The sequence below is a fragment of the Neolamprologus multifasciatus genome, chromosome 22 (assembly GCF_963576455.1).
Source record: "Neolamprologus multifasciatus chromosome 22, fNeoMul1.2, whole genome shotgun sequence".
Classification (NCBI taxonomy): Eukaryota; Metazoa; Chordata; class Actinopteri; order Cichliformes; family Cichlidae; genus Neolamprologus; species Neolamprologus multifasciatus.
The window spans coordinates 24,935,155-24,961,808 of NC_140459.1; the positions used below are offsets into that span (position 1 = coordinate 24,935,155).

The 26,654-nt window shown below is 42.3% G+C and overlaps 2 protein-coding genes across 5 annotated transcripts in view; both read right to left on the reverse strand.

Moving 5' to 3' along the window:
• trim71 (tripartite motif containing 71, E3 ubiquitin protein ligase) overlaps window positions 1-11,656 on the reverse strand; it is a 34,850-nt gene extending 23,194 nt beyond the window's left edge. The window contains exon 1 of the mRNA XM_085148427.1: window positions 9,736-11,656. Coding sequence (XP_085004553.1) covers window positions 9,736-10,491 — 756 coding nt within the window. The 5' untranslated portion in view covers window positions 10,492-11,656. The remainder of the gene's footprint in view (window positions 1-9,735) is intronic.
• A 3,666-nt stretch (window positions 11,657-15,322) lies between these two features.
• The window catches only part of topaz1 (testis and ovary specific TOPAZ 1), a 38,446-nt gene continuing 27,114 nt past the window's right edge, over window positions 15,323-26,654 (reverse strand). For 2 of the 4 annotated variants that reach the window (XM_085148301.1, XM_085148300.1), the window contains 19 exons: window positions 23,592-26,127; window positions 23,457-23,506; window positions 21,594-21,691; window positions 21,179-21,225; window positions 21,020-21,084; window positions 20,811-20,872; window positions 20,144-20,230; window positions 19,882-19,939; window positions 19,597-19,748; window positions 19,410-19,502; window positions 19,202-19,314; window positions 19,061-19,124; window positions 18,803-18,974; window positions 18,568-18,668; window positions 18,298-18,463; window positions 17,152-17,304; window positions 16,712-16,915; window positions 16,327-16,510; window positions 15,323-16,100 (listed from right to left, as the gene is read on the reverse strand). In XM_085148301.1, coding sequence (XP_085004427.1) covers window positions 15,902-16,100; window positions 16,327-16,510; window positions 16,712-16,915; window positions 17,152-17,304; window positions 18,298-18,463; window positions 18,568-18,668; window positions 18,803-18,974; window positions 19,061-19,124; window positions 19,202-19,314; window positions 19,410-19,502; window positions 19,597-19,748; window positions 19,882-19,939; window positions 20,144-20,230; window positions 20,811-20,872; window positions 21,020-21,084; window positions 21,179-21,225; window positions 21,594-21,691; window positions 23,457-23,506; window positions 23,592-26,127 — 4,604 coding nt within the window. In that variant the 3' untranslated portion in view covers window positions 15,323-15,901. The remainder of the gene's footprint in view (window positions 16,101-16,326; window positions 16,511-16,711; window positions 16,916-17,151; window positions 17,305-18,297; window positions 18,464-18,567; window positions 18,669-18,802; window positions 18,975-19,060; window positions 19,125-19,201; window positions 19,315-19,409; window positions 19,503-19,596; window positions 19,749-19,881; window positions 19,940-20,143; window positions 20,231-20,810; window positions 20,873-21,019; window positions 21,085-21,178; window positions 21,226-21,593; window positions 21,692-23,456; window positions 23,507-23,591; window positions 26,128-26,654) is intronic. The other 2 variants (XM_085148303.1, XM_085148302.1) reach the window with 2 other exon arrangements.

Consider the following 26,654-nt stretch of genomic DNA (forward strand, 5'->3'; position numbering starts at 1 on the left):
GCTGACTCAATGATCAACAGCAGCACAAGCAGAAGATGGTTGTCTCCAGTGTTGTTGACAGTAAGCAGCTCCAGCATCTAGATGGCAGACTCACAGCCCTGCTAGCAACTGCATGTCCGCATGTGCAGCCTCCTCTAATTTGTACAAACACTATCATTTTAAACTCAACTGAAGTAAATTGAAGTAACCTGAAGCCAGCAAGATTTAGCAAGTTTATACTTTAATTTCATAATTTTAAAAAACAGCTGTGATCCAAATGCGTTTCCTCCTGTATTTTATTTTTCCACCAACAGTGTGTAAGAGCTCTGTGAGAAAACTCATGAACATTTTGACCCAGAATGAATCTGTTTAAAGTTGAATTCATTTAAAACGTCTTTTAAATGGAAATGGTTTCCAAAGTTCAAAAAGTGACGCATGAGTACAACAGGACTTGCTTGAATCATTTAAATAGAGACCTTCTGTTAATCTGTGTCATCGCCTCAGGTCTCTGTGCTCTTTTCTTTAACTGCCTGTCAACACAAAGACACAGAAAAGGTCAGAGCAAAACGGAAAATTCCTAGAAGCTGATGTCACATGTCAGTGTGAATTTGTGAAAGGCAGTTTTATTCACCAGTGGAAAAAATAAAGCTTAAAGTAACCAAGTAATTAAGTAACTCACTTTATGTAATTACTATACTCAGACTGCTCATCTCTTTTTTGAAGAAAACAAAACTTCAAACACTGCTTTTAAAGATTGTTTTACATAAAAACATCTTCCAAGCGAAGACTAAGTTCAGCAATAAATATATTTTACACAATCATAAAGGAGGCAAAAAAAGCTAAATAAATACTGTTATCATTTTTAGAAAGTGTGTCTGTTTTAAACTTCCAAACACTTGATTACCAGTCCAGAATTGCAGCACACCCCATTGCTACACTTCAGGCAGGAGCAGACATCAGGACATAAGGTTAAGCATGTGCACATACACACAAAACCTTCCTTTACTAAGACATGACTTGGAGGCCACAGTGTGAAGTGCAAGAAAAAAAAAAAGCTGTCTCAGCTACAGCAGAGGTCCTTTTTTCTTCAAACAGGCTGTTACACCAGGCAGATTTTATGCATCAGTCATCCTTCAGTGAGCAAACTAACTTCAGCAAATTAGAAAACTAGAGGAAGATCAGCAGAGTTACTCCACTTATGAAAGCCTAACCAGCCAGCATCAGCACTAAGCCACTTTGGTATGTTCGGGCTGGATAATCTGAGGAATAACTGATCCTAACATTCCAAGCAATCCTTGGAAAGCCATCTAGCAGACAAAGGTCCTTCTATGCAAATCACAGACACCTACTCTTATCTTTTGAGAAAACGCTCTGCATATCTTGTTCACAAAGTTTCTCCCTCCCCTCTTTGTTCCCACCATTGCTCTCTCTCCTCTCGCCATTCTCAACACCTCGCCCCCGACCCCACCCCCACCCCCACCGGCCGCTGCTCCGCCCTCTTGTGGCAACCCCCGTTGGCTCGCTTCCACGAACACAACATGCACACGGACACTTCTGCCGATGTTTTGAAACTCTGCCAGATACAACACGCGGAGGGCGGTGGCTGTAATCCAACGATCTGATTGGACAGCCCCGCTGAAGGAAAACAAACCCACAGTCAGCTGGCCTCCTTTGCATGGACAGCATGTGAGTGATTGTGATGCGCTTACTGGAGGAGTGAAGCTTGAAAATAAATAAATAAACTGAAGTAATGACACAGAGACGGGGCAGGTAAAAGGAATAATCGCAAAAATACAATTATGAAACGCAAGCCGGCAGAAAAGAGGAATTAAATGAATAGGATGTAATGTGCAGCAGCGTTCTGCCTAATAAACAACCCACATGCTCCATGAGCCTCAGCTCGTCACAGCCACGTCTTCCCCTCTTTTTCTTAACATAAGGCTTCAACTGTTATCTTGAAAGCTCATTTGCTGGAAAATATTCACAACGTATTTAATAAATTCTGAGACTGGTTACAAAAACACAATGTTCACAGTCAGCCCGCCATCCTAGCTGTTATTCAGCATTTACTTTCTGTACTTTTGTAGCCAGTTCTCTGCACATTACTTATGCTCTGATGTTGCCACCTTTCTTTGCAGTCACCCTTCTTTGGTCTCACGTCCATCATCTGATTTGTCACACACCACAATATCAGCCCTGAAAGCTGAGAGATTCATTGTGAGTGAGGCCGCAAATAATGTCACAAAGTGAAGTGACAGTAAGACCTGAAGTGTGAGCTGCATCAAAAACTGGTGCACATGTTCCTCAAGCACAGAGCCATCACTCAAAAACTGAAGCCCTAGCAATCACCACAAATTAGGCAATTAGCTACTCTTACATATGAAAGGCTAAGATACTGATACAGACTAGCCCAAAACTAATATTATGAAGGAAGGATTAAGACTTATTTTTCTATTTTCTTTTAAAGCTACAGCTTCCCTGCTACACACATTCTTAATATGAAACATTCAAATGACTGAAAGAAAGTCTTGTGTTATTCTGAATGTTTGTGGGTTTTTTTTCTTAAGTTCTCTTAATTTTTACAACTAATGTGTATATCAGCTTTTTCTAACTTATTGGAAAAAGAAAGCACGTTAGTCACTGGTCAAATCCAGTTGGTACAGTACAAAGATTACTTCTTCATGTTAGCGTTGCTTCTGTTTTGGAGGCATGGAGGAGGAGGACACTTAACATCTTTATGATTAATAAACGTTCTGTTTTGTTGGAAGAGGAAACCTTTAATGTTGGAATGTGAGCCAGAGTAAGTAGAAAATGTGATTGGTTTGCCTTTTGTGTTGAACAACTCAGCGTTATCACACAGTGTTTCACTTGCACAAATGAGCGATCTTTCAGAAAAAGCAGGTCATGGAAAACACATCCAAGCATGCAAACTACCGCAACTGCATCAAACACCTGCTTAAAGCTTAAAGACTAAATAAAGTGAGGTGGACAAATTATGACTGGAAGCTGTGCAGTGTTACCCAAATAAAGTCAAATGTGTTAACAACACAATCCCACCGAGTGAGGTCAAATAATGGCCAATTAAAACCCCATTTGGACACAGCCACGGAGGAGGAAGTGGCAGGCTCCAGGTTTTGAATGGGTTTTAAATCCAGTTGTCAGAGAGAATGTGATAAATGCCTTCCTTTCTATCCATTAAATTTATATGGCCCAAAGTCCTCGAATGGACTTCAAAGTCAACACACACACACACACACACACACACACACACTTCCCTTTAGCCTACATGAAACACAGTCACAACACACAGGAAACAAGGAATGCTTTCTAATTACTAGGCACATGTTGCACATTAAAACTCTGGAAGTCCAACTTCATATAATCCAACTCTGGTGGCTGTGTGGAAACACACACACAGAAACACTAAAATCCTCTTCAGAGGATAACTACCTACAGATGGGAGATGCTCTTGGATGAAAATGCTGCTGCCACACTCGCACAGATACTTTGAGGAGTGATGAAAAGAAATCACTCGCTCCTCAACAGCAACAGCTGCTACATCACGCCGAGGAGACTTTCTGCATCTATAATGTTCATCGTCTCTGACACAGAACAGAGTGCTGATGAGAAAGACAGGAGACGACAGAGGAAATACCCGGTGTGTGTGTGAGTGTAAGAGAGAGGAGGGAGAAAGAGAACCCAGGAGGTATAAACTCAAGTTACAGGAATTCCTCTGGCCTTGTATCAGCGTCAGTGTTGGGTTAGGTTTCCTTACAAACATTCTGTGTTAGCGAGCTCTGGGAGAGGGGGGAGTAGCGCTCAGGATCACAGAGCCGAGCATGCATGTGTTTTAAGTGATCACATTCCTCGGCAGAACATGACAATGGTTCAGTAAAGTTTAACAAATAACAAGATGAACTGTGAAAATGCCTGACAAACGCTCCTCGCCGGTACTGACTTTAACTCCTGACCCAACTGGTCCCTGAGCAGATACGAGAGCACCGTCAAAGTAATTAGTTCAACTTCACCTCATCCTCATACCGCTGCACAATTTAGGTACTCACTGCCCAGCATCCACTTTGTGCCTGCTCTCAGGCTGCTCCACCAACCCCCGAGACTATTTGGGCGTGTGCTGCTGAAAAACCACGCACGTGCACAACCACCCACGTAGCTATGGCGATAACAATTTAATTTGAAGCACAGGGTGACATTCTGTGGGATTATCATACCATTATCCCTCTCTCAGACCGGGATCCATATGTATTTGGGTATTGGAGGGTGACACCGCAGCAAGCAGAGGGCACTCCTTCGATGTAATCCAATTTTCCATTGCTGCTTCACACTAACACACAGACGCAGCGTGGGACACTCTCTGCGCAGTCCAGATTAGGAGCAGGGGCATTTATGCTGCTAAAGTAGACCAACATATTCACTTGGCCGTCGTCTATAGTGCAGCAATACCAGCTCTCCAGCCAGAAGCATTAAGTGCAATTTAAAACTCAAGTTTTAAAGTTATATTTCTTTTAGAGGAAGAGAATAAAGTCACAGAAAGCTTCAGCCATAAAAAAGAACTCTGGATGGCCACAGTTCATTAACCCAAGTTTCTCCACCATCTTCTTGACAAGAGGATAGCATACACAAAGTCAAATTTAAATGTTTACATCCTCATTTCGCATTTTATTTTTCTTCTCATAAATCAATCAATATCAGCATTCTGCAGCATTTGCGAGCAAAAAGTTGATGGACATTACTGATGCAGTAACAGTGAAAGAGCAGAGCGGGTTAAAAAGCTTCACCCAAGATATGACATCCCAGGCAGAAAATATTTGTATTACCTGACAACACTGTGCATTCCTGACTGGTAACAAGATTGCGTTCTTTTAGTTGTACAACAGCCATGTTGTACTTTTATTTGAGGTTTTCAGCCAGAACCTGTGCCTGTAGTTGACAGTGCTGTGTCACTGGATATAATGCTGAGTCACTACTATTGCAACGTGATACTGCTGTTGGCACTGTTTGAGAAGATTCACACCTCAAATTAGACGGTGTGTCATCAGCACCTGCAGCTACCTAGAAAAGGAGGATGGAAAGTGCTCTTGATTTGCTCACACTCACAAGTGCTGCTGCCTGCAAACATGAATAAAATGATATTCCCTTTTTTTACAATTTAAATGATAAATAAATTTAAATAAAATGTTAATATTACCACATGTTTTCTTGAAATGTGGAATATCTGCAGTGCAGACCAGCTAACATTAGCCATTTGACAATTGATCAGTAACGTCATTTATAACAGCCGGTAGAAGTCAAGAAGAGTTGATGGAAACACCCTTCAGCAATGTTGTGACAGTTGACGTTGCACAGTTTATCCACCAGAAGGTGCTCTTCAACTTCCTTATTGGACACATGCTTTTGGAACGCCACAAAGCGCCTTTGAAATTACAACCTACTCGGATCGACTGTTTTTCCATAACAATTGCGTGTGCGTGGTCGTCATCATAGTAATGCAGCCGAGCGTCCTGTGATGCAATTAATATGTAACGCGAAAACAATGGTGGACGTCAAGGCGATGATATATCTGCTGCTCAGTCTGTGGCTTTTCGTCACTGTGGTGTTGTTTTTGTAGCCATTTCCCTTGTTGCCAGATTTCAAAAAAGGCTGTTTTGATTTTTGTGAACAATTCTTAGCGAGTATGCATGGACCGGTCTATCACATCTTATACTACGTGGCCAGTTTCCTTTACAGCCTACAGAGCTTTGTCTCCCATCCACAACTCTTCACTGGCAATTCCACCAGTTGGAAATCAATCAAATCAAAGCTGTAGCCAAAATACCTTAAACGAGTCATCTGTAGATTAAACCAGTATGGTAAATATGCAAACGGCAAGAAAACTCAAGCCAGAGCAAATTAACATTCATTATACGGATTCTTTAAAGGGGGAGAGGGGTGGCTTTCTCCATTACAGCTAATGAGTGAGTGAGGGTTTCAGCACGTCTCTCCAACACCATCACATCTTTCCTTACAACGCTTGAAGAGGCTGAAAAACCTGATCATGCACAGAGTATCAACAGACAGGATTCCCACTGCACGTCAGCAGCTGCCAGTACAAACAGTCGAAATAAGAAGCATCAGCTGCTGACAATTAACACCAAACCTTTACACGTCTGCAGACTGCACTGCATCATTTCTTTTAGTGTTTCTCCAAACCAAACTGCTGCCTGAACCAGTGTGCTTCAGAATGTTTTCTGGGGGAGTTTGGAAGTTCAGCACATATTATCAAAAGTCCTTCTGGAGTCAAGTTTTGACTCTTAATGGCCATCTTGAATCTCAGAACAGCTCAAAACAGTACCTCAGTGGGCTTGCTTAACTCTTCAGATGGAACAGCTCCTAGAAAAACTCTTGAGGGCCCTCGCAGACCAAGCCGGCCTGGAAGAATTAGCCCAGGCAAAAGCCGCACATAACACCTCTCGCCTTCTGCTAAGAGTTACACCTGAATACACACAGAGCCTACAGCTGATGGCCAGCTGAACCCCAGACAAACATGAATATCTGGATTTACATGAGAGGGAGCAACTAGTCAGAATATATTCTGCAGACGGACAAGCAGAAAACCTTTATTGCTCTAGTACATGTCTATTTATAAAGGATACTAAAAGGATAATTCAAATAAAGAGCCCTGTGATCAGTAACTAGCTCCCATGATCCACACAATTACAGTACATAAACATCTGATTAAAACTTTGCTGTATAAGAGTATTAAGAGGCCTTTTCATTCTCACACCCAGAACTGTACGAGACTATATGTGGTTTATGAAGAAGCTATACTGACTCACTGTGCACAAGTGAAGCCGTAAATGTCAGTAACTGGATGACAGAAAAAAGATGTGAAATTTATCACTTTAGCGATTACATCAAATTATCTCCTATTGATACTTTGCTGCCAGATATTGAAATCATGTTGTCACTCTTAAAAGGTTTCCAACTCTTAATAGATCAGCAATGATAATATGGAGCAAAGTAACCAATCCCCTACCTCAGACAACCTAAGAAATTGTCTTTCAAATGGGTTTCGTGTAAACTGTAAGGCAGACTAGTATACAGGATTTAGTAGAACACAAGAAACTGATTTTGATGAATAATTACCAACTATAAAAAAAGCTAAAATTGTTTCTCCCGTCAGTCAGAAAGACTAGGCAGTTGATGAAAGTTTAAGATATGATGGACACAGTCCCGGATGCTGGACAATGTCTCAGCTTTCTCAGTGCTTGTAGGCAAAGAAAGACTTGCCTGCTCCTGTGTCATTCCCTCCCCCAGGGCTGAAGCTGTGAGTAAGTGAATGGGAAATGAAGCCCTTACTGGAAAACTGAACCCACCTACTTACTGGCAGTGGACAGGGGGTATGCGGGGGTAGGGGTTATTTAAAAAAAAACAAAAAAAACACTTAAATTGGAAATTTGAACTGGGCTTTAGTGATTAGTTGGGTTACGTTTTTAACCCTGCCCCGTTTACTTAAATTTCACACATTTTAACGAACACCGGGTAACTGAACCCCACTCACGCCAGTAAACAGCTAAAAGTAAAGCAAGAGGAAGCTGAGCTAAACAGCGCTAATGGTGGGGAGGCAAAGTCATTAAACTGAAAACTACTTGGGAGACATTACCTGTGTTGTTACATTATTGTTGGCAAAATTAAATGGCAACATTTGACTTTCCTAACATCTGTTTCAAACAGAGAGGGTTAAGGCTGTTTGTTCTCTTTTTTACCCTTCACAAGCCTCCGCCTTGTGGGTGCTTTAAGGCTGAGCACTTAACACACCCTGAGAAGTTTTTGAGCACTAATGACAGGCTTTCCCCTTAGGTATCTGGGGGGCCTCAGGCACAACACGTAGAGGGTAAGCATTTTCAGGCTGTTTTTTCAATCATCTGTGACAGCCACCATTTCTCCCTGCTTGTCGTGGATTTATTTCCTGTGACGCACTAACACACAGCACAGGAGCCTTCATCACCTCCGGCAAATAAAACTGGGCTAACCACCCTAATGCTCCAAAGGCACCAACAGCACAAATACAGCTGATACGTGCAGGTCATTGGCTCAAATTAGGCAAGCCGAGAACTGGGAAAACAGCCACACCCCTAACTTTAAGCCTTAGCAAATTCTAAATATCCCCCCTCCCACATTTGTTATTAAGGGTTAAACCACTCAGAGACCAAACATGTGTTTTAAGCCAGACTATAAACAGGTTTATATTTGCTCTAAAGGCATTTTAACATGAGACTCTATGAAGAGAGACTTATTTTTGGAGCTGGCCTCAAGTGGCCAATCAAGGAACTGCAGTTGGTTTTTTTTGGCCGCTTCAGGGGTTATCACTTGAAAACCAATAGCTAGCCCAACAAGGTGCAAACTGAACAAATTTTTCGTGTGTGACATGATGTGTGTTTTGCTCATGAAAAAGGTTCATCTTGGAAACGATGGAAACAACAGTCCCCAATGCATTTCTGTTCTTATATTTCTGTTCTTATACTCACAATTAGGGGCCGATACTGGCCTTATAGACCGATATTGACAAATAACCTTTACTGATGTTAGCGGCATCACATCAATCCCATATTAGTTAAAACTTGTTTCATGGCAAGTTCAAACCATAAAACAAGTCAATTACTTTTGTTATTTAACAAAAATCCGCAACAAATGACGACAAAAACAAAGATAAAAAGACATCACCATCAGGCTGATGGTGATGACAATTTGCTTCAGTTTAGAACAAAGCAAATAGCCGTCTGGTCATGAAAGGGCACATTTTCATAAAGTCAAACCCTTTCTTTATTTCTCAGCGTTGTATTCTCAGTGTGCACAGCAAACCTTAAGTCATTGCAAGGTTCTGTTAACAATGAATGGCATCCTGCGGCGTCTACAGCGTTTAACTACTGGGACAAGGCTACACATGCTGCTGCAACTTAAAAGATTGATGTGCAATCCACGTCTGTTATTGGTTATGTGAAAAAGTTAGCTCTGCTTTAACATTTGCAGTCTATTATTCTGTTTAATTAAGTGACTTACTAGAATGCAGGTAAGTGTACCGGGTGATATTCTGCACTGGTCCGCATCTGCTGACCACTCTCGATCAACCGGTTTGCTGACCTGCTCGGGCAAAACTGCGTTTTGTTTCTAGAAGATGCGGTGAGAACTATTTGGAAGCAACTCAACAGAAACCAGAAGTGGGTCAAAAATGACATTCCAAGACCTCCTGCTGGTGCCATTTGTTATTCTTCCTGACCATATGACTCTACCAAGAAAAAGCTGTTTTCCTGTTTGACGGGCCTTTGTAGTTCTGCCCAGATCACGCAGCGCACAAGGAGAGAATTCCAACTTGTAGAGGTAGATCTCCACAGCATGTCCAATGCCAAGAACTTCTAACAGTCAGAGAAACATGTGTGCACTTACTACAGGGGCCTCTGTCTGCCCTGAATGGATGGTGTGGTACAGATTAACCAGACTCTGTGTACACACACAGATACACGCAGAGTGTGTGTGTGTGTGTGTGTGTGTGTGTGTGTGTGTGTGTGTAAATCCAGCTTAACACACGTGCCTGTTCATCTCCAGGGAACTAGGTGAAGAGCCAGTTAGCTCCCTTTGAATCCAAGGCCATATGGCCCCCCAGTATGACTCCATACTACATACTGAGACTAAAAACTAGCCAGTATCTAGAACATACTGGTACTATGAATGAGTGTTTGTCCTCACCAGTGCTGGACTTACCTCGCTGTCGTGGTGCTGGCAGTAGCTCATGCGATCCTGGAACAGGGACAGCAGCGCGAAATTGTTCTGCAGGGACTGGGCGAGGGACACGGACATCCCTGGCTGGCTGGCGTTGCTGTTAGCGTTGACCCTGCTCAGATGGAGGTTCTCTCCCAGGCGCTCGATGAAGTGGTCTTTGGTGAGTCGCACCCGCTGGTGTGCTCGCACGCAGTTATCACACAGGTACTCCTGGCAGTCAAGGCAGTGGGATGTGGCCAGGTTCTGCTCATCGCAGGAGCTGCACTGAGGCTCTCCCAGGTGGTGTGAGTGCAACAGGCTTCCACGTGATGGATGACTGAAGCCAGAGGAGCCTCCACCCAGACCTCCCCGGGAGTGGTGGTGGTGGTGGTGATGGTGGCCATTCTTGTTCTGGATCTGCTCCTCTGAGCTCACCACCACATCCAGCAGGTTGCTGAAGAGGAAATTGGAGGAAGGCAGAGAGTCCACTCCGGCCTCTGAGATGGACACCTTCTGGTCGCAGGTGGGGCACCGCAGCTTCAGCGGGTCCCCGGGACTGCGCTGTCCCTCCAGGCACTGCCTGCAGAAGGCGTGCAGGCAGGGCAGAACGTGGAGCCTCTTGGTGGTTTGGCTGGAGGAAGACGAGGTGTGAGATGAAGACGATGAGGTAGAAGAGCTGGAGGAAATGGGAGCAGAAGAGCCGCACAGCTCCTTGCAGAGCGGGCACGTCTGCAGGTCCGAGTCGGGAAACGAAGCCATCTGCAGCGTCACCAAAACTGGGCTCAGTTTACAACATGCGCGACGACGAGGCTGAGGTATTCATTTGGAGACACATCAGCCCGTTTGGGGTGTGTAGAAGATAATTATCTCTCCACGTTAATGTGGTGTTTGAGGTAGATTCGACGATTTAAAAAATGAAAAAGGAAGAAAGATTTGCCACAAAAAACAAAACAAGGAGGTAGCCACTTATTCAAAAAGTTATTCAAAAACAGTTGTGAGATCAGATGAAAAATCAGAATACTTAAATCAGTTGTGTAAGGCGTTTTTTTCTCTCTTTAGCAGAACCGGCAGTCCTCCTTTTAAATACAGCATTCAGCAACAGACGACGCTGGTGCTTCCGTGGAGAAAAATAGTGCGATGCTGTTCGGGATAGCTCATAACATAAACCCGAAAATGGAAAGATACTGGGTCGGCTGGGGGGCTCGGTCTCTCCTCCCCCACCAGCTCGGCAACATGACTACAGGACTGAGAGCTACAAAGCAGCACCCGGACGAGTAGCTACCTCAAAATTTTCCCTTTACTTATCCGTTATCGCTAAGCCTCCAAATTCAGACCGGTGTGGCTGACCGTCGGGATCCGTTCAGGCGGCCAACGGTCGTATGGTTGTCGCAGCGCGAGCCTTGGACCGCGAAAGCTTAAATTATTCATCAAAGCAAGGGTATCATAGCGTGCCTCTGGTCACCGAGGGTTCACCAACAACCACAGCGAGCCTCCAACAAAGCCAAACCACAAGACAGCGCGTCTATCCCCTGTGTGGGAGAATTCACCGGCCCACCTTGTGAGGAGGGCCCCTTCCAGCTCACCTTTCCCCGCTGCTGGTCGCTCCCTCCGGGCTCTCTGCGTGGAGGAATGCGCAGGGTTTTCTCCCCGGCTCGGTGTATGGGGGTGGGAACGGTGGCTTACAACCAGGTGAAACTCGGTACAGCGACAGTTTGGACCTTTAATGTGCTGCTGCTGGTTTTTCTTTTATTCTCGGATGATTTTTTTTTTTTTTTTTAAAGTCCAATTACAAACAAGCTGTGCGCTCTCATGCGCGTGCTGCTGGGCTTGCAGCTCCTCGAGCTGCTCTTCTCGGACTGAGGAGGAGAAATGGAGCCAGCTACTTCCGCCCTAGGGGAGGAGAGAAGGGTGTGCGCCAAACGCACGCTCCCGATAGCTGGGGGTATGTGGTCACGTACGCGTGAGTGCGAATTTAAAGGGATTCGCTGTCATCAATTTACCTTCCCTTCATAATATACTGCGTTTTGTTGTTGTTTTTAGTTTAGACTAGCTAATGGCTGCCGAAGTCGAGAATCTGGGCCTGAAAATGTCAATTTTACTGAGTAACCTCAATGGTGTTCTTGTACATCGCACGAAATATCACGATCCGCGTGTAGTGACGATAACTGTAAGGTCTGGGGTTCGAACCCTGCCTGGTCCAAAATGTAATTCAAAATGTCCTCTGGTGAGATATTATCGCTGTGCAATAGTCCACATTTTGATATTGATCTGTTACCAAGTGAATACACTGTCAGTATTGCTGAAAACAAAACCGTTACTTTTAATTTACAAACCATCTTATGTAGGGATATTTTATTTTGTCATATTTTAAAGACCTGTAAATCACTGTGATTTTTAAGTTCAGCAATAATTAGCTAATACAGCAAAACAAACTAAACTTTTCGTGTATTTTTAAATAGTTTTTTGCGTGTGGGGGGGTGGGGATTTGAAATGTAAATGTGCCTGTCTCTTTGGGTCAGCTTCTCTTGTTTAACTGTGTTATAGGCTATATTGTGCATGTTTGAGATTTTCCACTTCCAAAATAATAATTAATTTCACACAATTCAGTGGACTGCATACTGAACTTGGAGGACAGCATTAATCATATCATGCTAGTGTTGAACCAACATCAATACCATCAATATTTTGATCAGTCTCTACAAGATACTGAACCCTGAGTTTCCCCTGACGCATCTCTGTATGTGGATGATGGATGGATAGATGTGTTACAGATGTAGTTACAGACTCTCTCTCCACCTCTACGCATGTGTGCATGTTTTTGGGTTTCTTTTTTTTAAGTTGTTTGTATCAAACAAAGAATTTTCTGTTTTCTCTAAAACAACAGTAGATGCTCTGCTAAGCTAATGCCACAGGGTTCACCAACACAGGGGTGTGGCTAAAGTGGGCTAAACGGTGGCATCCTCCCTCAGTTTTGTCATATCAATGCAATCATGGGTGGAAATGATCAAAGTGAGAGAACATTGCTCTCAACTGTCCACGAAGCACGATGTGTCACACTGTTCCTCGAATAAGCTACTGCAGGCACAGCGGATGATTGCTCGTGGCACTCAATGCAGAATCAGTGTATTCTTTAAAGCTGAAGAAGAAGAAAAATTCCCTGTTTGTCAGATGACACGGGCCAAAGTGCAAAGGGTTGTTTTGAGAGACTGAAGAAGGCGCTCATTAAGACCACTGCTCTGAGTGAAAATGAGTCAGACAAACGGCCCTCTGTTAGGGTGCCATCCTGGAATGACACATGCACAGGCGCCCGTTTTCCTGCTCGCTGTATCATCTGACTCAGTGATCTCTTGACAGTGCTCACATAAAGTCTCTACAGATATTCATAGTCCACAGACACGTGAGGGCTTATTTTGACTCTCTCATTGTTAAAGACATATCTCCTTATTACTTGAGCGTCTCTCAAAATGAAGCTCTAGAAAGGCAGTGAAGCTTTTGAGTTGAAAAGTGATTTCACAATCACATACTGACATATTGTAAGAAACCGAGGGGTCAGTAAAGGGACCATTAAAGCCTGTATTGTACTCCACTTGCCTTTTTAAATGGCAGCATTTGTCTCATGGCTGACCCCACCTTAACACAATACTTCCCCCTGGTGGGTATGAAGCTCTGCCACACCTTCACAGTACTCTCCAAAAGTTGATTCTGTTCATCTGGACGTAGCGTTTTCTGGGAGAAACGTTTCGTCACTCATCCAAGTGACTTCTTCAGTCTCAGCTGACTGCAGGTTTCCCCAATCTTATAAACAGTACATTTGCATAATGACTGAAACCAGCCCACTGAATGAACAATGGGCTGTGAGGTCACAGCCCATTGTGACCTTCTGGATGATTGAGAATGCATCAAGACTTCACAGTGCTGTTTAATCACTGCAGAGTAGACACACATGCAGTGGACGCCAGCATGTAAAGAATGACCCATCTGGAAAGTTGATTCTGTTCATCTGGATGAAGAGTTTTCAGTGGGAGAAACCTTTCGTCACAGTCTCAGCTGACTGCAGGTTTTACCCACCTTATAAACAGTACATTTGCATAATAACTGAAACAAGCACCACTGAATGAACAATGAGCTGTGAGGTCAGTTTCTTGATCACTTATAGGCAAATTGTCTTGACCATTGAAGAAGTGGAAAAAAGGGCTGTTATCCTGCCCTGAAACACCAAGTCATTGGTTCAAGTATGTGATGACACCTGGGTGAAAATCAAATCTCAAGACGTACCACAGTTCACTGATCACAGTAACTCGGTGGACCACCGCATTAAGATCATGAGGAAGGATATGAAAAATGACACGGGTAGCCTTCTTAGACTGTGAGACTTCCATCAGTAATGGGGGACATTTAAAATCATCTACTGGAGCTCAAACTGAGTGTCATCAGGATGCTACAACACAGAGCAAACACCATCCCCACAGAAACAGCGGCCAAATGTATATTATACATTTGTTTTGTATAATATTAAAAGAGGAGGACAACTGCTCCCTGAGCGAAAACCTTTAGTGATCCTTTATGTGTCAGGAGTATCAGAACAGCTGAGAAACATTTTCTCTAAACACCGGTCTCTGTGGCTTTCAAACCCGCGTGTCAGCAAATGTGTTTATTTTATGGTCTGCTCATGTCAAAGTTCGCCATCTAGTGGCTGAATAGCAGAAACACCACGTAAGGGCCACAGCAGGGCTTTTACTCAGAGCACTGAAGGGAAAGTCAAGTCTGTGAGTTCTGGATAGAAGCAACTAAATTACATTAAATTATTTAGCTGTTCTACCACAAAGTAAAAAAAAATCAAATAAAAATCTCACCAAATAGTATGCAACAACTTTTATTGTCAATCAGCACTTTGATATTTTTGTGACAGACATTTCAACCTATGCTGCAAAGACTCTGCAACAATATTAAATCCACCTTTCTGTCACGCACGATCAGACATGTCAGTCAGCCAGTGTTGTGCTTTTTAACCAAGACACCGCGTCAAATGCTTCACGCCTCAACTGATGTTCCAGTAATCAAGCTCCTCAAACATGTCGCAGTCACAGATAACTGATTATTTTCTTTCATGAGGAACCCGTCTGCTACTACAGGGACCATAAAATGAGACCTGTACAGTGAGCGATGCTGGCTGCGAAAAGAAGAGGAAAACATGCCTGAAAGAATTTAGAATAGGAAAGTTCTCTAGAACAGAAATTATAAGTAATGTTGTGTATTGTAAAGTGGCCAGAATGTGAGATTCCAGTAACGCTGCATTTACCCGCTACATCATCGCTGGAGGAGAAATGTTAAAGACTGCAGGGAAGCAACTGTGGCCAAATCCAACTGTGACATTGCACAAATACTAATATATATATATATATATATATATATATATATATATATATATATATATATATATATATATATATATATATATATATATATATACATACATATACACACACATACACACAGAAAGACAATGGCATAATGTAAAAGCCAAGAGTAATACTTTTTACAGAAAGGTCCTTTCTCATTTGAAGGAAGAAAAAAAAAGAGCCTTTTTTTTAAGTAGAACCTTTTTTATACATATATATAGATACATAAAAACTTCATACAAACAAAATGTAAATCACAGCTCCTTAACTGGCAACAATTGAGGTTTTGACATTAATATAACAACATAATACTGTCAAAGACTAAACACCATTATAAATATATACCTATTTACACTCAGATGTTATTTACAATGAAGTAAACACAATCGTGCAACAACACATGCTGGACTCTGTTCCTAAACAGTTTTTGCTTTCAAAGAGTCAATCTCACAAACAGATTGACAAATCAGCTAAAAGAACTCAGGAAACAACCTCTTAACATATTTTAAAACTACTCTGAACCAAAAAAAAAAAAATAAAGATAGCAAGAAAGAAAGAAAGAAAGAAAGAAAAGAATAGTAGTTTTTGGTCTTTGTGTTTTTCTGCTCCTCAGTTCAAGTCAATTGAAACATGACCAAGAAATATGCAATCTTTCATATTCCTGATTTCATTGGTTGTTTTCCCGAGAGTCAGCGGCTGTTGAGCATAAGCAGTTTCTAAAGGAAAGAGAAGGAGTTCTGTAGACAGCAAAGAAATAAACAGCTGGTGGTTTAGTGTGTCCACACCTCATGGGCCCACAGATGATTGTGGCGGAGCCAGCGGCGGGCAGAGGGAATGTCCAGCATGAACACTTGTTCTTGTTCCGAGTTGACTGCTGTGTAATGGACTATTAGTTTGGGCTGAGGGATACAAGCTGCAGAGAGGAGGCGGCTGCCAGCAGAGAGGTACTCGCTCTCACAGCTTTGAGTCCTGGAAGAGGAGAAAGCACGAACATCACGTACCACTGTAGTCGAATCTTTACACACACTCACCATGGACAATCGTTTTTTATAATTGTGAATGCAAAGAGTTCTTTATTTCTGGGTGAAATTATCACATATCAAAGTTAATTGACATCAATCCAGCCCCCCCCCCCATGCCAATATTTCACTGATACCATCTGAACAGGCTCCTTATACACAAAAACACAATTTACCTTTTGAGAGTAATGGTGAGAGAAGTAGTGGGTTCTGATAGGTGGTGAATGACTGTTGCGTTGACAGTGATGAACATCTCGAAGGTGAGAGCCAGCTCCACCTCCCCCAGTCGACAGGGGACAATCAGTGTCATGAAACCAGGGGGAGCTGAGACTCCAGGGTAGTAGCCCACACTCAGAGAATCTAATGAAGATGAACGCAGCGAGCACACCTCAGAGTCTAATCTAATCCAGATCTTTGACCATTTGTAAACGCTAGCTGAGACTGATCAGACTCAACATCTGGTGCCGTAATAGAATCTGCAGCCGTTTCCTGCCTTCGACAACTCACATTTATGATGCAATGATGTAAGTGTAGCAGTAAAAACCAGAGTGTGGTACTTACGTCTGAAGACTTCCCGAGCCCGGAGCCAGAGGTTTTGCTTGCCCAGTTTCTGTAAAAGTATCCGAAGCACTGTGTGCTCAACAGCCAGGTTTTTAGAGAGCATAAAGTCCACTGTGTCTGAAGCCACAGGAAGTATCTGCCTGTCCACACACACTTGAAGGTGAGAGTTAAACAAGGGGCTGTACCTGGAGATATCCATCGAGTCTGGAGAAAAAAAGAAAAACCTCTTTATCAACTAAATTTTTCTCACAGCTGAGCATCTATTAGCGCTAGCAAACACTGTACAAAATTAAACCAGCACTTTCTAATCAGAGTGCAGCGAGTCAGTTAAACTTGTGGGATATTGATCTGGCCAGTTTAGTAGCAAAGCTGACTAACCTGCTGTATTATTGTTTGTTTGTTTATTTAACTTTAATTTCAGCTCTCTGTAGGTTACTCACCACTTGACTCTTTAACTCCAGGAAGATTACAGAGAAGCTCCAGCGTGTCTCTGTGAGAGGTTTTTTCAGCCAGACGTATCAGCACACGAGTCCTACTCTCCAGATCGGCAGGCTCACACGGCCATGAGGACGAACTCAGGAACCACTTGTTTTCTGGATTAACAGATGTATAAACAAAAGTTAAACAATTCAGCAAATAACTGGTTTCACAGTTCTACAACATTACCTACAAGACTATGAAAGCTAACATTTCTCAGGGCGGCGAGACGACTATCACTTTTAAGGTTCCCACATAAAGTCTGAGGACATAAAACCAAATTTGCTTTTACTGATTTACAGGGAAAAGAACTTTAAGTTTGTGAGTGTTAAGAAAAGACATTAATGGAAACCTATTATTGAGGATTATGCAAAGTCTTCAGTCATTTTTTACACTTTCCTCGCAAGAAGCCAGACTTATCTTTGTTACACAACTGATCCTGAGCAGCAGCTCTCAGCACTTTCTGATGGTCATTCAAATCTTTCTTTTAGACATTGGTTGCTTTTCCCCTCATCTTCAGCGCAGTCCTTGCGCCTGACCACTTTCTTGTTTGCAAAGCTACTTAACACTGACATAGAACTCATCCAAGCATAAAATGATTCATAATGGCCCATACATATCTGATTTCTGACATTGATTCTTCAGGCACTTTGTTTTTAGCAGCCAGTCACAAAAACAAAAACAAAAGAAATCATGTTTTCATCTTAAGAGCTCAGAAAAAGAAGAAAACTTCAGTTCTGATCCGAAAAAGCCTCTTGGATCAAATGTCTTGACAAACGTAATGAAGTCTCCCTTTTTCCAAGCTCTTAAGACCATGAATGAGAAACTACACAGACATAGTTTGTTCCCATTTCTTTATGCCAAAGATGATACAGTTTAGACAGGCGCACAATAATATCTTTGGGAATCAGCTTGTTGACACAAACAGCTATTAGCTGTAAAGTTGACATATCTCAGCACCAGCATAATATGCATAATGCAGCATAAATCACATTTTTATTCAAGCTGTGAAACTCTGCACTTATAAACCATGAAAATAAAATGCCGGTTACATTTTAAGCATGACGACATTAGCTAAATGAACATCGATCAGCTTCACGAGTCACTACCTCGGAGTGTGTTCAGAGCTCCCTCCACGCTGCCACTCAGGAGGAAGAGCTCTGCAGCCACAGTGATCAGGCAGCATCGTGACGCTCCGTCCTCGTTCCCAAACAGACCTTTCAAAGTTGAGAAGCCGACTTTTAAAACTGACAGCATCTCGACCACCCTGCGACCCTGCATCAGTAAACATGACACAGACAAACAATGACATCCTAAATTCGAAGATGCTGCTCAGATGTGACGAGAAGAGAGTGATGCGAGCTGCACGGCCTGATTACCTTGGCCCACTGATGCGTTTTGTGGTACCGTAACATCAGAGAGACTCCAATTCTGCCTACGAAACTCCTCACCATGCTGTCCTCACTTTCATTCTGACACACTAAAGAACATTTGAATGAATAAATAAATGAACAGCTACTTTTTTTTTCTCCAGATTGGAATCTGGAAGGTGCTAGTACACAGAACCACACCGGGGGAAGAAAACTGATGTTTATCTCTACTTGGAGCTTTTACCTGTCTCGGCAAATACAGAAAAGGGCAGTGACAGCTTGTCTTTGCCCTCAGACAGGAGCGCGACAGCAATGCGACCACTGATGCGCTCCACTTGGCTGGGGTGCTGGTTGGACTGGCAGATCCCTCTAAAAACCTCACCTATCCTCCTCCAGTCCTCTTGTTTCATACAAAGCTGACACAGGCAACAAATGTACACACATGAGCACAACGCACCACCATCTTCACAGACAAAGCTGTCAAAAGATGTGACGCTCTTACCTCCATTTCCACAATGGAATGGGCTAAATTCAGGTACTCTGGAAACGGTGCACCAGGGGAAACCCTTTAAGAGTGAAAATAAGAATTATAAGAGTTATGATTAACAAATGAAAACAATTGTGAACTTTGTGGCTCACTCACTTGTTGTTGCCGGACACCAAAGGCGAGTTTGGATGAATCATTTGCTGGAAAAGAGGAGTGTTCCTTACACAGTCGAGGCAGTCCAAACTCAGCTCTAGTCCAGCGTTGGCCATCTGTAAACATACAGACAGATAGTCTAAATTCTTCCAGAGGCACATAAAACAAATGAGCTAAACTCGGAGCATAATGAAAGGCAAACAACTGATACCTTGAAAGTGAGCTGCATGAGTTCAGGCACAAAACCCATCAGACTCTTTTCTCTCACGCAGTTAAAAAGGGAGAGGAGGAACTCATGGCTGGGCTAAAAAGAAAACAAGTTCAACGTCTAATCTCATGTCAGCATCAATCAGTTGTTTCGTTTTCTCCGTGGTTAATGTCATGACTGCTACACTGACCAATATATTGTGAGCCAAGCCAACACTGAGGACGGAGACGACCTCGGACAACATGCCAGCTTTCAGCAGAGCCCAGAGGAGGGAGAAAAATATCGGCAAAGAGAAATACACTCCTGGTGGGTTTTTCTGGTAATATCCTGTAAACACAGCTCCTGAGGAGAACAGGAGTAGAGCAGGAGAGGAGAAAGGAGACCGATGACGCAGCAAAGATGGGCAATCAGTTTAGCATGCAGCATGCACAAAGGCTGTGGGAGAAAAAGAGAAGTGGAAAGGAAAGAAACTCACCTGCTTTCTGAAGGCACATTGGATTTTTGATGAATCTCGTCACGTTTTCAATACAAAACTAGCAAATGAAAAAGAAAGTGTGCAATTACAGTGATGTCACAACAGAGGGTGATGTTGGCCCTGCAATCTCCAACAATTCAATTTGATTTTTTAAATTCAAGATTAAAAACATAAAATTTACACAATACACAAACAATTTACTGTCTTTGGGGAAATCAAGAAAAAATAAATAAATAAATAAAGTAAAAACCACAGAGTGTACCTTTTCATCCCCCTCCATAGGCAGATGTTGGAAGCGACACATTTTGAACCCACAGGTCAGTGATTCACTGAAGTACAGCCTGCAGTACTGAGCGTTTAGACGGCATCACACAGTCAAGTTGTAGCAAAGCAATTCACCCACAGTGCAAAACATATTTATTGTACAGAAGAACAAACTGTACATCTACAGTAACCACTGCGACATTAGTTTAATTCTTTTGTGAAACCTCAAGCTGAAACCGAATGATTGTTAGAACAGACCGTGAAACTGAGGCCATTTCTGTTCATGGTTTAGAAAATGGAAATCGTGCTGTATTCAGCAAGGATTCATTCGCTTTAGAGACCACAAACTCATCAGTGAGTTGTTTACTGAGGTCAGAGATTTAAAGGTATTTGAGATTCATTTTCAAATGGCCACATCCATCTTTATATACAGACTATGGAAAGGACCCTTATATCTCCAGATATATATGACAGTAATTTCTTTATAAGTTTAAAATTAGTTGTCCCACTGGAACTTCTAAAACCAGTTCTGACTTTTCCAGATTTATTTCAGTTATATTCTATTAAATAACTGGAAAGTCCAATCTATGCTAACGCCACTGAACATGTATTTAAACTGAGCATTTTTTCAGTAGCAACATGGTAATATACAAAGGAACACTTACAGAACTTGATTTCAAGCGCCTAAAATCCATCATGTTTGCTGAGTTTGTGATCCATGCCCCTGCTTGGAGACCAGAAGAGCCAAAGAATAAAGTAACGCTGAGCACTCACACTGGCAATTAAGTTATAAAATGAGGAGTTATTAGTGAGAACAAGATAAACGTAACAGCAATTAAAGTTCATTGTCTGAGCCCTTTTCATTTTCCCTCACCGGTTCCCATGGACATGAGTGGGGGGATGTTTTGAAAGGAGTTCACCGTCTTGATGGGCTGGCTCCTGTTACAGAACATAAACAATATGATGATCGCGAGACTGAAAGATTAATGTGACAAATCAAAGATCAGGTCATGTGCACTAAGCAAACTGGTACCTTTCTGGGCCACTATTTACATGATTGTTGTTGGTATCAGATTGAACCTATTGGAGAAAAAAACAACAACAACACATGACAGATACACTATTGTGCATTTATTATACTTTAGAAGCAGGATAACGTATGAAACACCCATTCCTTTGAAAATAAAATTATTTAAATTCAGTATTTGATGTGTCAGATCTTTAAACATTGTCGCTGTAATACATCAGACTCAATGCTTTCTAAAATGCACAGAGAGCATTTATGCAGGAGAAGCCCTGTTAAAAGCCCTGCCATGTTTTTCTACAAAACCTCAGGGAAGTTAAAACCACTGACGTGCACGCTGCTCCTTTATCTATCTATCTATCTATCTATCTATATATATATATCTATCTGATTGTGCAGAGGTGCACAGGACCCATTACTTTACCACATGTTTGCTTTGCGTGGAGGTAGGGCATGTGTTGCTCTGTGTTCCAGTATGGGTGCTGCTAGAATGAGGTCTCCATGGCCTGCTGTTACTCTCCTCTATAGGATTTGAAGAAGAAAAAACAATCACAAGTTAATCTCTGGACTACTGAAGTCTGTTCCAATCATAGAGGGGAATTTTTTTTTAAACCATCCATATGTCAAAGTTTTGGGTCATTTGAAAATTTCATCTCCATTCTCCATTATAATGGCCATTATCAAAGTTAGTTGAGTTAGGCATCTTAAAATTCCCACTTACTAACTAAAACATCTGAGAAAATAACTTGAAATTTTGAACAAACGTCTGTACTGGACAAAATATAATCACATTTACCACATTTCATTTCTCACAAAAGGACCACAAGCTTTGAAACTCATGTAAGCAAATCAACTTACTGCACAATATTAACCACAAAAAAAAAGAAAATCAATGCTTTTAAGCTTAATGGCAATAAACAACTTAGACATGTTGGTATTTTCATGTGGGACATCATAAGCAGTCAGTTAAATATAAAATGCAAAAAAAAAATATTTCCTTTTAAAAGCAGTGAGTTTCTCATTTAGGAGCTGTTGGGATTTTCAGTAAGCTCCGTAAAACCAGTTTACATGTCTCTCTAATCTTTGAATTAAAAACAGTTTGAGATATTAGGAGCAATGCAAGAACTAAGTAACTTAGTAATGTACTGCTGCAGAGGTGCCAAAGTGGATTTTAGCCACATAAAAGAATCAACCAGGACATTTTTATTGCTTTAACTGCAGTCGGACTGCTCTTTCCAGCAAGTAAGTGAATCCATAAAACTCCAGACTCCAGCTGTTTATCTATATCTGTAAAAAAAAAACAAAAAAAAACAAGCAGCTTTCTCCATTTCTTTCACAGCAACCAGGGCTGTGTGATATGACCAAAATCTCATATCCTGATATAAGACATTTATCATCCCAACAATGATAAATATCACAAAAATTGTACATTTTCTGTGAATTTCGGGCAACTTGTGTGAAGTGGCTTCAGCTGGGCACCGATGCATTAAACTACATTTTAAGACACAAGTTGAAACAGCCAGTTTTATTTGTGAGCATTTATTACACGGCGCGCTGCAGGCAAAATCCTGTTCTAAGGTTTATTTTTTAGCACCTGACGGCTCTTTTTAGCTTCTTGTCCGTAAACACTCTGCATACTATTTCACATGATTCAGTTTATTTTGAAAAATCTTAACAGGATCTTCAGCTTTATTGTGAAAGGTTTATTTGAAAAATAAGCGGCCGGCGGAGCCACGCGATAGTTTTACTGTCATTGTTGCTAATGACAACACATAAAAGCTTGTCCGTCCGTAGTGTGGTTATATTAAATATAAGAGAAGGAGAAAACTTAAAGAAATTAATTCTACAGTGACCATCAAAACCATGAAAAAAATACCGTAAACAATTTATTTTGTGACACCACAAAACAAATGATAGTGTAAAATGAAACAATAGATGTTTTCATATGGTCATCCGAGATATATATATATATATATATATATAGATATATCGTTATATCGAACAGCCCTAACAGCAACCCTGTTAATTTAGATCATAACAGGTAAAAATCACAGACTCTGGCTGTCAGGCGAGCACTGCGTCCCATCCATGTGGCAGAACTTTAGGTTGAGTCACAAACACTGACATGCCTTTACTTTACCGAGCGTTATACTGTTTTTACTTATTTTCCTTTTTTAAAAATGTTTAGCTTCTTTTGTCTTATTTTCACTTTATACATATCAAAGGAAACAATAAAATATAGAAGACACTGTGATCATGGCTCAGTTTCTCTGCGCACTGATCGTACCTGTGTTATCGGGACTGTCACAAGGCAAACCCACAGTAACCGGAGCCAATCTAGAACAAAAATAACTTTTATTTATAAAGCATTCAACAATTCATCTGTCACTTGCAGGACTTAATGTTAAATATAAGACCTTACCTCTCTTGCAGCTCCTGTGACGCTCCATCTCTTCTTGGAGTATTCACCACAGCAGCAGGTTTGGTTCCCGGAGCCTCGGCAGCTCGGGTAGGACCCAGCTTCAGCAAACTTTGATCAGGCAGGTTGTCAAACAGTTCTGGGTCGTCCTGGATCACGTCAACAAGCAGGATGTCCTGTTCGTAGGCTGTTAACTCGTCCAAAATGCCAGGCTGAGAATCACCAGCTGCTTCTCCTTGGGTTTTATCGTCTTCCCTGTTTGCTATTTTAGACGGGCTTGATCCCTCTTCTGTGTCCGAGTGTGATTCTCCATCACTCAAGGCCGCACCGTTCTCTTCGTCGCTGCAGGAAGAAGAGCAGGGCTCTGTCAGAACACCTGAGCTAAGGCTCGGCTTTATTTTACGATGTAAGGAAACTTGTTCTGAAATTCGGTTACCCTGCTCCACATCATCCTCGTCATCACTTTCTTCTTCACTGCTGGGAGAAGACTGAGATTCCCTTGGTGTCTCAGGAGTTGTAAAGTCTGACAAGTCTCTTTCCAACTCTTCAATATGGTGCTCAAGACAATCCTTGCAATTATCATTTTGTGGCAAGTTGCTCGCATCTTTGTTCATTTCTTCCTCTTCCTCTTCTTCCATGTTTTCCTCATCTGTATTGCTTGAGCTGCAGCACGAGAAGCTTCTCTGGCACAACTGCCGTTGTGGTGAATGGACAGGGGAGAGCAAAGGTGGAAGCATGAATTCATTTGAGTCTGACTCTACGCAGTGTTCCTGGGAGATGCTGCACAATAGTGAACCCACTGAAGCATTGCCCCTAAACGGACTTGCACAATAATATGGGTCCAGTCTGGGGGGGCTCCTGCATGGGAACGGTTCCTTGTCATTTTCATGTTCATCTTGAGGAAGGACAGAGGATTCACATGAATGAAAGGAGTCAGGGGTGTGCAGAGGAACATTGGGAGAGGAAGAAGCTGTTTGGGCTTCTTCACAGGAGGACAATATTTTGTCAGAAACATTGACTCTCTTGGGAATAAGCGATGAAGGTGGGAGAGAAGATGTTGTGGCTGAGAGGCTGCTCATGCTGCCCTGTGTGAATGGAGATGACATAAGAGACAGAGTGGTGGCAGTGTCCCAGTCACTCAGGCTGAGGACTGAGGGGGAAGGGGTCGATATGGAGGTGACAGTTTCTGGTCGATTAACTAGCAAAGCCGAGGCTGAGACTCCATCAGTGCCACGCTCCCTTCCGCACTGAGCTGGAGGGGGGAATGATGCCGTATCTGAATTAGGCCTGGTTTCTGACTCTTCAGGCTGGTTAAACAGCGGTGAGGTCTCCATGTCTTTTCTGTGTTTTTTCTCATTTCCCTGAGCAAAAGCGCTTTCTCCATCCTCTTCCCATTTCTCTGTAGACGCCTTCGGGGGAATGTCCTTGAACAGGTTACTGGATGAACCTGGCATACTTTGATTAGCTGTTGCAGAGTCAATCCCATCCTTTGCTGATGGATCAATAGTCCCTGCTGTGGCAGAAGCATTTGCTGTGCAAGTCTTTGAGAAAGGCCAGGCCATGTAAGTGCGTGCACATGAAAAATGTATTTTTCTCAAATACGCCCTTACTCGCTGGCAAGTGTACGACTCTGGTGCATCTGTATCCTCATCACTAACATGATCGATGAGATCTGACAACACGTGTGATCCATCAGCATTTGTGGGATCGCCTTTCTGACCACCTGAAGCGCTACACTTATCTGTGGGCACGAAGTCCAAAGTGCTGCTGCACTCAATGCTATCCCCTACCTTTCCTTTTTCTCTACAAGTCTCTGGGCTTACTGGATCAGATCCTGGACCAAGGTCGACTTCAGCATCTCTGTCACGCATGCCACCTCTGCAGTTGCCTGTCTTTGTATGCTCATCTGGTAAAAAAGAAGCAGAACAAGTTGCAGAGTCTTCGCCTGTCTGACTCCGGTGGAAAGGACTCACGGCATGATGGGATAATGGCTGTGAATGCATGCCTTCATCCAGGTGGTTCTGGCGGATCAGACTTTGAGACTGACAGACGGTCTTCTCATCCTGAGCACTTGGACAATACTTGCTACTTTTAAACAGAGCCTTTTTCTCAGTTTCTGATTCATTATGCCTTAAACAAGTAGGCCAAAACCGTAATGAAGCTCTCATCTCCTGCTGGAAGCAACGCACAACCTTGTTCTCGAGAGCATCCGGTAACACATACCCACAATCGTGACCGCAAGCTTCACATTTTTTGGCAACGTCACAAAGGATCACTTTGGGATACTGGTTTATCCACACGATAATCTTCTCAGAGCTCTGAGTGATTGTGTATTCTTTTTCGATTTCTGACTGAGTAGCAGGTGGCTCTGACGCTGAGCTAGCTCTTTTTAGCTTACCCGGCGCCTTGTGCTGAGGGGAAGTGTATTTACATTCCCCACAGAGACCACAGTGGGAGGCTCCGATGGCTCTTCTTAGTAACACTTCTGAACCAGCAAGACCGGAGAGGTTTGGCTCTTTATGTCTATCAACATCTGCAAGTGGAAACAAAACACTGTCAGAGAGTGCAAAATGAAATAACAGTGATTTACCTAAGCATCAGAAAGAAACATCACCGTGGCTTTCTTTCCTTTTTTCTTTTTAATAACTGCTTTTCAAACAGCATAAATTCCAATCAATATCGGAACCATTTGGGATCATCTCATTCACCATCTTGGACAAAGGCTTAGAGCAGTGACTGATTTCATTAGAGGCAGGAAAGTCAAACAGACCAGTTAATCACAGAGGCATCAAACGAAAAAAAAAAAACTGAACAGAAATCAAGCAAATCAAAATTTTAAAACTGTATATACTGTATATTCTGTGTATTTATTATCTCACTCTTATTGCCTGTTTATGCCCTGTCCTTACCCTCAACGTCATGCTGCTCTGGTGTATCTTAATTGCCCCTTGGGGATAAATAAAGTCTTTCTGATTCTGATTTTGAAAAGCCAAACCAGGACATATACGAACCAATCGTGTTGCTGCACTGAGGAACGTGGATGACGTCCTCACATATATCACAGTG